Source organism: Myodes glareolus, chromosome 4 (assembly GCF_982192425.1).
Source record: "Myodes glareolus chromosome 4, mMyoGla1.1, whole genome shotgun sequence".
NCBI lineage: Eukaryota > Metazoa > Chordata > Mammalia > Rodentia > Cricetidae > Myodes > Myodes glareolus.
The window spans coordinates 48,070,622-48,083,158 of NC_142029.1; the positions used below are offsets into that span (position 1 = coordinate 48,070,622).

General features: G+C 38.6%; 2 protein-coding genes across 3 annotated transcripts in view; one reads left to right on the forward strand and one right to left on the reverse strand.

The window, feature by feature from the left end:
- LOC125407675 (uncharacterized) overlaps positions 1-12,537 on the reverse strand; it is a 108,828-nt gene that overhangs the window by 95,196 nt on the left and 1,095 nt on the right. The gene's annotated exons all lie outside the window — the stretch shown is intronic.
- Bcl2a1 (BCL2 related protein A1) lies at positions 1,688-10,770 on the forward strand. The gene is given in 3 exon segments (XM_048445569.2): positions 1,688-2,269; positions 10,517-10,600; positions 10,602-10,770. Coding segments are annotated over 3 exon segments (528 nt in total). The 5' UTR covers positions 1,688-1,849; the 3' UTR covers positions 10,626-10,770.

Sequence of the window (12,537 nt, forward strand, 5' to 3'; positions counted from 1 at the left end):
CTCCCCACTCCCTCTCCTCCTCCCCCCCACTCCCACCCCTCCTTCCTCTCCAGTCCTAAGAGCAGTCAGGGTTTCCTCCCCTCTCCCTCCAGGTCTAGGAAGGTGAGCATCCAAACAGACTAGGATCCCAGAAAGCTAGTACATGCAGACAAAACAAGACCCAGTGCCATTGACAATGGCTTCTCAGTCAGCCCCCATGTCAGTCACATTTAGAGACTCCGGTTTGGTCACATGCTCGTTCAGTCCCAGTCCAGCTGGCCTTGGTGAGCTCTCATTAGATCAGTCCCCTTGTATCCGAGGGTGAACGCATCCCACATGGTTCTGATTTCCTTTTTCATGATCTCTCTCCTTCTGTTCCTCATTTGGACCTTGGGGGCTCAGTCCAGTGCTCCAATGTGGGTCTCCGTCTCTATCTCCATCTATCGTCAGATGAAGGTTCCCTCTAGTCCTGCCTTTTCTTGCTCACGTTCTCCATCCTTCTGCTTCTCATTTGGACCTAGGGAGTTAAGTCCAGTGTTCCAATGCGAATGTATTTTTCTTCCATGTTTGCAGTTGCTCATAACAATCTACTGCAAAGAATTAAAATTACAGCATAGATGGAGGGAGAGTAAAAAACACATTTGATTTTTCCCGGGATATAATTGTCTCTACTTCTCCACCACTGGCTCTTCAGTTTGAAGCTGTCAGATAGGCACAGCTCCTCACCTCCATGCAATCAGCAGCCGCCTTCACTGTTACATACACACTTAGGTGAGGAGACTTAAGCTCCAACCCAAAGTCTGCAACATTGCTTTAGCCACTGATTTCACCATCTCCACCAAGCTTCTCTCCGAATTGCTACCAAAACTCAACAAAATGCGAGATTTGCTCTTAACTTCAAATGGTGGACCTCTAGTGTTCTGTACTCACTGGGCCAGGGGGCAACTGAGAAGCCAAGCTGTCACTAGTTCATCAGAGAATGAAGGACAGTACCACTAAGCCTCTACATCTCACCAGACATTATCTAGGTCATCTCCTTTAGTGTTACCTCAACCCTCTAAAGTCATTCTAGATGGCTTCCTTTTTCAAAGTACAGGTCATAACCAAACCACAGCAAACAGGAAGAAGGACTTGTCTACAACGGATACCAGGCATTGTGACTCTAGCATAATTGCCCCTTCTAATTTCTCCCATGATTTCTGACCCAGATACAGGGTAATACATACGACCGGAGAATATGTATGAAGGACTAGAAAGGGAGCTCAGAAGTTAAGAGCACTTTCTGCTGTTTCAAGGTATCTCAAATTCAGATCCCAGCACCCATAGCCTGCAACTCCAGTTCTAAGGAGCCCAACACCCTCCTCCAGTTTCCACAGACACTGCAAGTACATGCTGTATATGCATAAACTCAGGCACAGGCATAAAACAAAAGTATATGTACTTTTTAAAAAAGAATATGTACTAAGTTGGGCATAAAGCTAGATTGTTTGCTATAAGAAATTATAAATATGAGAAGAAAGGAGCTAACTTTTTCTCTTCTCAACCTAGAGTATCTACATTTCAAGTAGTATTGTCACAGCAACTTTGAAGGGGCTCTAGTTCCCAGGAACTTACAGGGATCTGATTCTCTACATCCTCTCATTCTTGATGCTTAAATTGAATCATAAGAGGAAGAGGAAGTGGTGTTTCTCTGAAACATTTTTTCTCTTTCACAGTTCGAATTTTTGCTTTCACACACAGCCCACATACGTAAAGAGAAATTCCAGCAGTGTGCAAATATGATCACCCCATCCGCTGCCCAACCTTGTCTTTGTTTTAGTTGCCACCTCAGCCTCCAGGAGGATAGTTCCAGTTAGCTCTGCCCCGGACGATGACTGACTGTGAGTTCATGTTCATCCACTCACTGGCTGAGGACTATCTTCAGTATGTACTGCAGATTCCTGCTTTTGAATCGGCTCCAAGCAAAACATCCAGGGTGCTACAAAGAGTTGCTTTCTCAGTTCAGAAAAAAGTTGAAAAGAATCTGAAACTATACTTGGATGACTTTGATGTGGAATCCATAGATACTGTCAGAACAATATTCAATCAAGTAATGGAAAAAGAATTTGAAGACGGCATCATTAACTGGGGAAGGATTGTGACTATATTTGCTTTTGGGGGTGTTCTCCTCAAAAAACTTTCACAAGAGCAGACTGGCTTGGATGTGGATGCTTACAAGCAAGTTTCCAGTTTTGTGGCTGAATTCATAATGAATAACACAGGAGAATGGATACGTCAGAATGGAGGCTGGGTATGTGTGATGACATTCTTTTTACATTTCTCTGCAAAATTGGAATAGAGAGTTTTCTTACTAGTTAAAACAAATGAGAAAATTCTAACAAAAAGATTGCAGTCTGTATATCTTATTTTAGATGCTCTTAATTAAAAGTAAACAAAACAAAAATCTCCTGGGTCATTTTCAGTGGACCTTACAACTTTATAGTTGGCAAACATTTGTGTCTCCAGCTTTTATTCTCACCTTGTGAACTACATTCATGAGGTCTGGGCCTGAAAGCAGCAGCATTTTACTGAATCTTCAGAATCAGCAGTGCAGACCCCTAAGCGTCTGCCTTTTGCAAGGATTCTCACGACAATGGAGAATTAGCACAGAAAGAGCTGATGTTAGATCTTGTTATTTGTACTTTGCTGTACTGTAGTAGTCAGCTTCATAGTTTTGTACATTCATTACTTACACACTGACATTTCCTCATTTATAATATACAAATTATGGGCTATTAAAGTTTCATGATAAAAATAATGTATTGCCTCACTGGAAGGAATCATTTTAAAGCATATTCAAATATAAAAATTTGCTTTTATTTTTTAATCAGTATCTCAGAAAGCCAAGACTATGCCAAGGGTTTTGGAGCTCGGGTTATTGGGAAACCCTTCCTGACTAGACTTAGATGCTTAACTTTGTGTCTCAATATGCTTACCACGGAGTTGAAAACCATTTCTATCCCCCAGGCAGTCCCTCTTCCAGCTCCAGGTTTTATCTCTCTCAAGCAATGTCCACTGTTACTATTGTATATACAAAGTATATTCAATAAACTAGCATGTTTATTGAACACACCCAAAGAAAATACTTGTAACATCGACCACTCTCATTTGAGAGATCTCACCATATTGCCCAGGCTGGCCTCCAACCCCCAGAGTACAGTGATTCTACCACCCTTGGCATTTCTCTTATCTGGGAATCTGGATGCACACCATCAGGATTGGCTAGCAAGACTCCCCACCCCCACCCTGCCCCCAGCCCTTTGTCACCAGGGATCAAACCTAGAACCTAACACAATCTGAACACATGCTCTATCACTGCACTGTACCCCCAGTCTCATGGTAGTCTTTCTGAAAAAACATTTTACAAATTAGTATCTGGGCTAGACATGGCAGTGCACTTCTGTAATTCCAGAGCTCAGGAACAAAACAGAAGAGGACCAAAAGGTCAGGGTCATCTTCAACTCCATAGAGAGTCAGTAGAAAGCCAGATCTGCCCATAGGAAGTCGTGCTTAACCCCCACCTCAAACAGTATATGGACTTATTCTGTAACTGTTTCTTTTAACTCAGGGTACTAAAAATGGTACTTTAAAAAGAGTACTTTAAGGACAGGATCAATTGTGGAACTCCTGTGTTGCATGAACAAGGCCCCTAATGCAATCCCTAGCACAATAAATAAAAATTAAGAGAGTTCTTAATATGTTTTGTTGAATGTACATGCTGTCAAAGACCTGGTCTCTTATTTCGGTTATTTCCAGAGTTTTCTGTCACAAGCAATGTTTCTTTGAATATACCAATATCTATCCTTCCTGTGCGTAGGTGTTTTCTAGGGTAGATATTTGGCCACAGAGTTGAAAACTCTATGGTGTGTATTCATTTTGAAATTACTAGATTTTTTTGGCTCCATAGTGGTTCTACCACATTATAATCTTGCAAACAGCATGTTAGAGTATCCAACATTTCCTTGGTCCAAGGAGGTCCTAGCAATCTGCTGTAATTTCTCCATGTTGTTATACTAAATACAAACATATACTTAGTTTTCTTATGTTAATTAATTTTGCCCTTGGTTACTAGTACAATTAAAGTTCCCTTCATGCTGAGCTCAAGTCCATGTTCAATGATAATTTTTACTGGATTCTTACTGTTTATTTCTTTTGCTCAGTTTCCAATTACTTTATTAACAAAAGAATTCTTTGAACAATCTGAATGCAAATTATTTTTATGTGGCAAACTTCTTTTAGTTTGTTGATTACCTTCTAAAACTGTAGATGTTTTCAATAATTACAAGTGTTTAAACATTTGATGCAACTGACTTTACTGAACTTAGACTGTGTTCCATTTCTACTCTTTCTTGAAAGTCTGCTTGCTCAGTGCTATGTCTTACTGTAAAGCAGTCCTCCTTTTCATTTGCTTTCAACTACCTGTAACTCTTCTTTTAACTGATCTTGATTTGGGTCTAGGTGAAACAGATCAGATGTTTGGTTATATTTCTTCTAGTTGGCTGTGGGAAGGACTCAGAAAAATCTCCACTGCACTGTATACACCTCAAGTGAAGGCAAGCGTCTTCTAGCATAGAAGCCACAAAGGATTCTGTAGAGAATAGTCTTACAAGCTTTATAGGTTTACTCTATGTTTCCATTGTCTAGCACAATAGGAAGACACAAAATATGTGTTACTTAAATGTATGTTAATATAGCATATTATGTGAATTTGTAGAATTCAAAATGAATGAAGTGTATGGAATGATCTCTTAGAATTTCTAGTAATGTGTTTGCCTGGGAATCATAAAGGTAATAGCAGATATACAGTAGGAAACACTTATCTTAATGGAGATACAAAAGTACATCTCATGCAACACACACACACACACATGCATGCACATACACACACATATACCTCACCTTTCATAAAGCTCCTATGTGAGTTCTCAGATTGGTTTTATTTTTACATCTAGGATCTTATGCTGTAGGTATGATAGAAGTGCTCTTTAAGATTGTTTTAAGCAATCTCAATTCTGCATTCCAGCCTAGAGAAATCAGTTATTCTGCTCATGGCAAATAGTGTTATAGTGAGTCAGTACACACAGGCATAGCGAACAAATACCTTTTTTTCTCACAGTTCTATTGACAATTCTGCTCTGATGAATGAGTTTACTCTGAATGATTCATTTTGTAGAAAATGCTTATGTATATGCTAGTAGTCAGGGATCCTACTAGGAAGGGGAAGTGGGTATTTTACACTTTTTTTCCTTTTTCCTTTTTTGAAAGAGAAACCCCTAAAATGATCACAAAACATGCAACCTACGATTTTGTCACACTTGAAATGTGCCTGAAACTCTAGAAGAAGTTTCAGACCAAGATGTGATAGAGAAGTACAGCACAGATATCAGGAGCATCAACTCCAATTCAAGCAGGGCTGAGTGCTTCCGTGTGACTGGAACAACTTATATAACTTCTCTATATTTTGCTTCCTTGTCTGTAAAAATAAGCCATCTTACAACCTATCAGCTGGGGCTGGCACAAGGATCACATGATTTACACACACACCAAGCATCCAGAGCAATTCCTACAAGTGACCACTCAGTTCAATTCCAAGACTATTGTTATTATTAATAAATACCAATCTTGAGTAGCTTCCATTTATCAAGTCTAAGTATATTTTAACACAAAAAGTCATATGGTGCACTTCAGTTAGAAATCAGTCACTATGGGCCTCCGCGCACTAAAGGGAAAACCATGAGACTGATGCATTATCATGGGATGCATAAACTCATTTCTCCTTTTTTTTTTTAAAAAAAAAAAAGAAATCAGTTTGAACCTTTCCTCCTTCCCTCCCCTCCTCACTCTTCTATCTCTTCCCTTCCCCCTCATCCTTCCTCTGTTCTTTCCTTCTCTTCCATATCCCCTTTAGTTTTCAATCTGTTGTCTGTTTTTCTTCATCCTCTACACTTTTTCTATTTTCTCTAGTTCCCTCTACCAGTTTGATGTCACAGTTGGACTCATAATACATGGTAAAATATTTAATGTGATGTTTTTTAAGTTATCATGAGCATTTGGGAGGAAAAGATAGTTCCTAAAGCCATTAGAGTAGATTTTAGGGGCTGGTGTCTATAGCCTCAGCTACACAGGGGCAAAGGCTAAAGGAACACTGCTTGAGCACAGAGAATTTCAAGGCCAGTGTGGGTAATATAGCAAGACCCTATCTGTGAAGCAAAGAGTGTGCTTAAGATGGAACTCAATGTCTCACCCCTTGGAAATCATACTTTAGTTTGATTCAGGTTACTTTCCTACTTTCATATTCTTGGACGAGCACTTTCCTGTGTCCAAACTTGCATAATAGAGAAGAATATTTGGTCATTAGTCCCACAGAGGGGGACTGTATCTACTATACACATCACTATATCCTTATGCTTAGCATAGCATCTATTGCATGGAAAGTACCTGACAAATAGTTATATATCTCAGGAATTGACAATGAAATCTGACGGCTGAACTTCAAATTACCTGCTTATTAGAGGCATGACTTAGGTTAGGTCACCTAGGAAGTACTCCAAGTTTCAGGTTGCCTGTGCCATATGTATAACAACATAATATAGCATAATGTAGTAATAATTACATTATGTAATTTATACATAATTATAATACATATAATATAATACATAAATATAATACATAATTATAATGTAATAATAACAATGTAGAATAAACATAATAAAAATTAAGACAATAACACCTATATATAAAGAACCAGAAAGTTTTCTTGTAAAAGTACATCACGAATATGTAAATAGAGGGGTTACATGGGAAATTCCAAAAATTTAAATATACAGTTTTTTAAAACTGCTTTAACTACAAAAAAAAATCCCTTTTATAAGTGGGGTTGCACAGAATTGGCCCCTTCCAAGTAACCAGAATAGTAAGAGTAGTAAGAGTTAAGCTAAGTGACCCTCTCCTCTTTTCCTCCCCTTTCTCCCCTCCTGCCTTCTTCCTCTTGTTCTAATGGTGTAGTCAGTTTGGTAATAAAGTGAATGGGCAGAGTGGATAGATGCACAGAGATGTATAGGTGATTGATTCATCATTCTTCTCAGGAAAGGCATTTCCAAAGGTCTGAACAGTCAAGACCTGTAAATGTTAGGCGCATACTCCACCATAAAGCAAAAGCTCCAAACCACCGAAGCAGCTGTCAAATGAATAACTGAATTAATAGTCTAGAGGAGTGACCATGATACCCACGTATATCTTTAAAAAGAGTCAGGGGTTTTATTTTTCTTTGGGTTATTGGTACAATATGTGTTAGTCTGCTTTATAATACTATAAGAGAATATCACACAGTAAAAATAACAAAAAGAAAGTTGTTTGGAGAGTCTGAGAGTGCCAGCATCCAAGGGCACCAGCACTGAAGGGTACCAGCATTGAAGGGCTGCAGGAAGGAAGGCAGGGATGGAAGGAGGGAGGAAGGATTACTAAAGGGCTGAACACATCTTTTACTAACAAATAATCCACTCCTTGGATAATAGTCTAGATATAGTCATGGAGGGGTGCTCCCATGACCAAACCATTTCTTAAAGATTCCAACTCTTAATATTATCAAAATAGCAATTAAGGCTCAGCCTGAGTTTTGGAAGGTAGGAACAAACCATGGCAACTTGGTATATTACTTTATGTTTTAGGGTTTCTCAAAATCAGAGTAGCCCAATTTAGCAAAATTTCACTACTCCAGGAAATAACCAGACATGGGCATTTCTTGTTTATTACTACATTACTGATATGATAATGAATTCTTATTTGTATATTTATTTTTATGTAATTGCCTTAAGATTCAAATTGCATCACTAGAAGTAGTTTTAAAAGAACCTGTTTAGAAAAATATTTTTATAGCTATAAAAAACTGATTGTGTTGTAATGTAAAGCTCTTTAATTGCTCATAGTGTTTTCCTATGTATTATTCATAATTTAAGTCTCAGTGAACTTCTCTTTTTAACTGTTAAGGCCTGATTAATTTTTCTTACATTTGAATGAACTCTTTCCTGATAAATATATTTTCCTGGCTTTCAGTTCTTTTAATTTTAGTTTTTTATAGATTTGTGACTATGTTATATTTTCATTTAGCCTTTTCTTTTACTTTCTTTACCTTATAAGTTGAAAATATGTAAGAAGTTAGCATACTAACTGCCCAGAAATGATCAGTTTTCCTGTTAATGAAAGGAGGTTTTAAAGGTTATTACTTGCCTATCTGCTATAAGATTACGTCTATCCTTGGAAGGGGAACAAGAAATGTCTAAATACCAAGACTGTGGAAACTATGTGAGAATATAAGGTTATAAGAAGAGGAAACAGGGAAGTGAGGAATCTCTTTTTTTCTGGTAGAACATGACATCATGTGTCTCACAGCTGACTCTGCACACCACACACAGATACTTTCCCCTCTGGTGGCTGCCTGGTGTGATGATGACTCCATGACTAGTAATTTCAAGATCTGCAGAAATTTTCAGAGTCCTCTGACTCGCAAGAAGCTACACCTCATTCACTTTTTCTGTATTAGTCATATTATGGCATAAACATTTGGAGACATTGTAATCCTGAAACTGACAAGATGCAGAGCAAAAGTTTACTTAGATGAACAAAAAATATCAGGGGTGGTGGTACACAGAGTATGTGAACACAGTCTGGGGATATAACTCAGTTGGTAGGTTGCTTGCTTAACATGCACAAGGTTCTGGTGTCTGTCCCTAGCACTGCCAGAACCAGGCATGATGGGGCATGGCTATATACTCCAGTGCTAGGAGATAGAGACACAAGATTCAAAAATTCAAGGGGAAAATTAAATGAGTATAAATAAAAATAAATAAATAAAATAAGTGTTTTGAACAGTTTGTCATTTGGGCTTGTTTTGAAATATATGGAGTGAAAAGAGTGTAATGTTCGCATCCCAACCCTGGTCCAGGCAAAGAATTGTATTATCTTTTATTTATTAATTTATTTGGTACAGATTCTTGCTGTGTAGCCCAAGGTAGCTTGAAACTCACTGTGTAGTCAAGCCTTGCTTACAGTAATCCTCCTGTCTCCATCTCCCAAGAGTTGAGAACACAGTATGTGCCGTTACTCCGTGAGTTGTATTATCTTAGCTACCTTTCCCACAAGTGTCAGTATCCTCATTAGATAAAATAAGAGTTAGTATGAGGCTAGAAGCGATATCTAATGAAGATGTAATATAATTATAGATTTCAAGTTGCTAAAATATTGTTACAGTGTGCTATAGTTCATTGTTTTTTGGGGGAGGGTGTGTGTGTGTGTGTGTGTGTGTGTGTGTGTGTGTATTCTGGAGCTTGAATTTGGGAATTCATATATCCTAGACAGGCATTTATACCAGCTTAGATTTTCCTAATTAAAAAAAAAGGCCAGCCTCAAAAGTAATTATGGTGGAAATACACAACATTCTCTTAGAATCAAGAACATTGTTTTAATCTCGATTTACTATGAGTCCTTTTAATTCTCAATACAGCTGGGCAGTGGTACTTTAATTCTAGTACTTGGGAGGCAGAGACAGGCAGATCTCTATGAATTTAAAGCCAGCCTGGTCTATAAAGTGAGTTCTAGGGTAGCCATAGTTGTTATATGAAAAAATCCTGTCTGGAAAACAAAGCAAATAAATAATAATAATAACAATTTTTAGCATAATACAATTTATAAATATAAATTTATTTTTTAGTGCTATGCAACTGAAAGAAAAAGAGAGGAAAACAAAACAAAAAAACCAGAGAATTTCTTTCCCTGAGGCTTATAACTAGTGAGCAACAGAAACAAGGCTAGTTTGAATGAAGAGGAAAGTACTACTCTTTGGAGTTTGAAAGTCTAGTAGGCAAAACAGAATATAATATCTCAATAATGGCTTCGTACTATTTATACCCTGAAAGATATTTATATACTAAATACACATTGAACTAGATATGTTTTCAAATTCTTTCTCCTTTTTTACTTCTGTGGTGCTTTGAATAAGAATGACTCCATAGGCTCATGTACTTGAATGCTTAGTAACAAGGGAGTGGCACTATTTGAATGAATTGAAAAAGATTAGGAAGTATGGCCTTGTCGGAAGAAATATGTCACTGGGGTTTCAAAAGCCCATGCCAACCCCAGAGTCTCTCTCTATGCTTATGCATCGAATCAGGATGTAGTTCTTTAGCAGCTACTGCATGCCTCCATGCTTCCTGCCATCATGAGAATGGAACTATAAGCCAGCCTCCAATGAAATTAAGAGCTACCTTGGTCATGGTGTCTCTTCACAGCAACAGAAGATTTACAAAGACACTTATTAATATATGGCTTCAAAAACCCCTTGAAACTAACATATATAGCTCAATCTGTATTTCTATTGGGTGGTGTTTCTAAAGGAGTTTAGCTTTGGAGTAGTGAACAATGCTGAGAATAAATTAACTACACATAGGGAGAGTATAGAGAAGATTATCTCACTGATTCTTAAATCTCTGCTTTGTTCTCATAGGAAGATGGCTTCATGAAGAAATTTGAACCTAAATCTGGCTGGCTGACTTTTCTGGAAATGACAGGACAGATCTGGAAAATGTTCTTTTCTCCTCAAGCAACACTATTGACCAGAGAGAACCCTGGCTCCTGTGACAATGGTGACCAGCACTTAGTACTTCCATGTACACGCAACTCAGATGAGACTTGACTTTCCGGAGTTGCAGATGCTTTGTTCTCACTTTATGGAATAAATTACCGATATTTGTTTCTGTATGTGTTTCATGGTTTAAAGTTTTGAGTCTGCCTGGAGCTTCAACAATACTCAACACAGGGACAGGTACTGAAGTACGATGATGATCTGAGGGTAGTGTCTTCTCTACCTCTTCCTTGAGGGAGAGATTCTTCCATACAAGGGTGCTTGCTATTCAAAGTTATTCTAGGTTAAACCGTATGGGGGCTAAAATCTGCTTCCTAACAATTCCTGAGTCCACACTTCCTCTATCCTCAGAGGTTCTGGTTGCTTAGTTTCTCATTGATGTACTCACCCCAACCTTTACTCTCTGGCCTTTCACTGGGGCTTCAATGGATAGGGCAGTCAGATATATAGAGTTGGGGTCAAAAATGATGCCCGAAAAGGAAGCCTCAAATCATTTTTCTCTCTGATGTTCTCTTGCCTTCTCTTCTCTCAGCACCCCCCACTCCATTTTTGCCCAAGGCAAGACACAAAAAGTAGGATTCACTTTCCGCACACCAAGTCAATAGTCATACTATATATGATCAGTCTTCCTTTCTAGTAGTTAGGAAGAATTTGCTTCTCTTCCTGCTCCTACAGCAGGAACCTGGAGCAGTTTGAACAAAAACAATTAAATGAATATCAAGCCATTTTTAAACTTGTGTGTGTGAAAACTGTCTTTTGTTAGACCATGCTCCAATTTTTAAATCAAGTTTGATGGCAATATAGAAATCCTCTGTTTTGTTCTAGATCATAAGCATTACATGTCCCTTGAGTCTATTACTAGATCCAATAACGACAGAGCCCCTTTTCTCAAGGCCAGGCACGTTTTTACAAGGGACTTCAGTTATCAACACTACTGCGGAGTGATTCCTAACTGAGGGAATAAAGACACTGGGACAAGTCACTAAGGACCATACCGCCTGATCCTTCTGTCTCCACATCCTGAGGGCTAGGATTACAGACGCCTCATTAACACATTCAGTTCAGTTCCTGTGGTGTGGTCCTAGAGGTCCAATACCCCAGGCTTTGTGTATGCAAGGCAAGCACTCTAGCAGTGGTGCTTCATCCTAAACAGTATTTCATTTCCACCGTTAAACTGAGGAAGGGAAAAGAAATAAGTAAGAAGACCAAGTAGGAAGTTACTTAAAATCCTATTGAGGTGAGTTAGACCAAGATAGCACCGTTGAGCTCTGTTGCCCACAGTGACTGGCTTGTTAGAAATGTTCCAAAGCACCCCAAAACAGTTCTACCAGGCCTAAGTGTTCAGACACAAGAGACTGTGGGTGGGGGAATTTTACATTTAAACATGAAACTGTGTTTGTTTTAAGACACAGTCTCCTTGTGTAGCTTAGAATGATCCTGGCACCACAATCCTCTGCCTTAGTCTTCTGAATGCTGCTAATAGATGTGTGTGCCACCACTTTTAAGATGTCCTATGTGAGGTTTCTTTGGCTTTGCTTTATTTTGAGTCAGGGTCTTCCTATGTACCTATGTAGCTCAAAATGGCCTAGAACCTTCAAGGTTCAGATATCCTATAAGATCATTAACAACCTGTTTTCTACATGAATGGTTGATCTCTTCTTTCGCGTTAGCTACTCTGCAGTGCCAAGTATAACATCTGCCCTCAGTGTCTGACACGTTTATGTTACTGAGTCTTCCTGTGTTTTTGGTTTCTGCTGGCAATAAAGGCTCCAGAGCAATTTATCAATAGTAACATGTACAATTGTGTGTGGGTGGTGGGGAGGGTGCTGGTGATAAAACCTAGGACCACAAGCACATGAAGGTTTGAATTTCTTCCTGCAGAT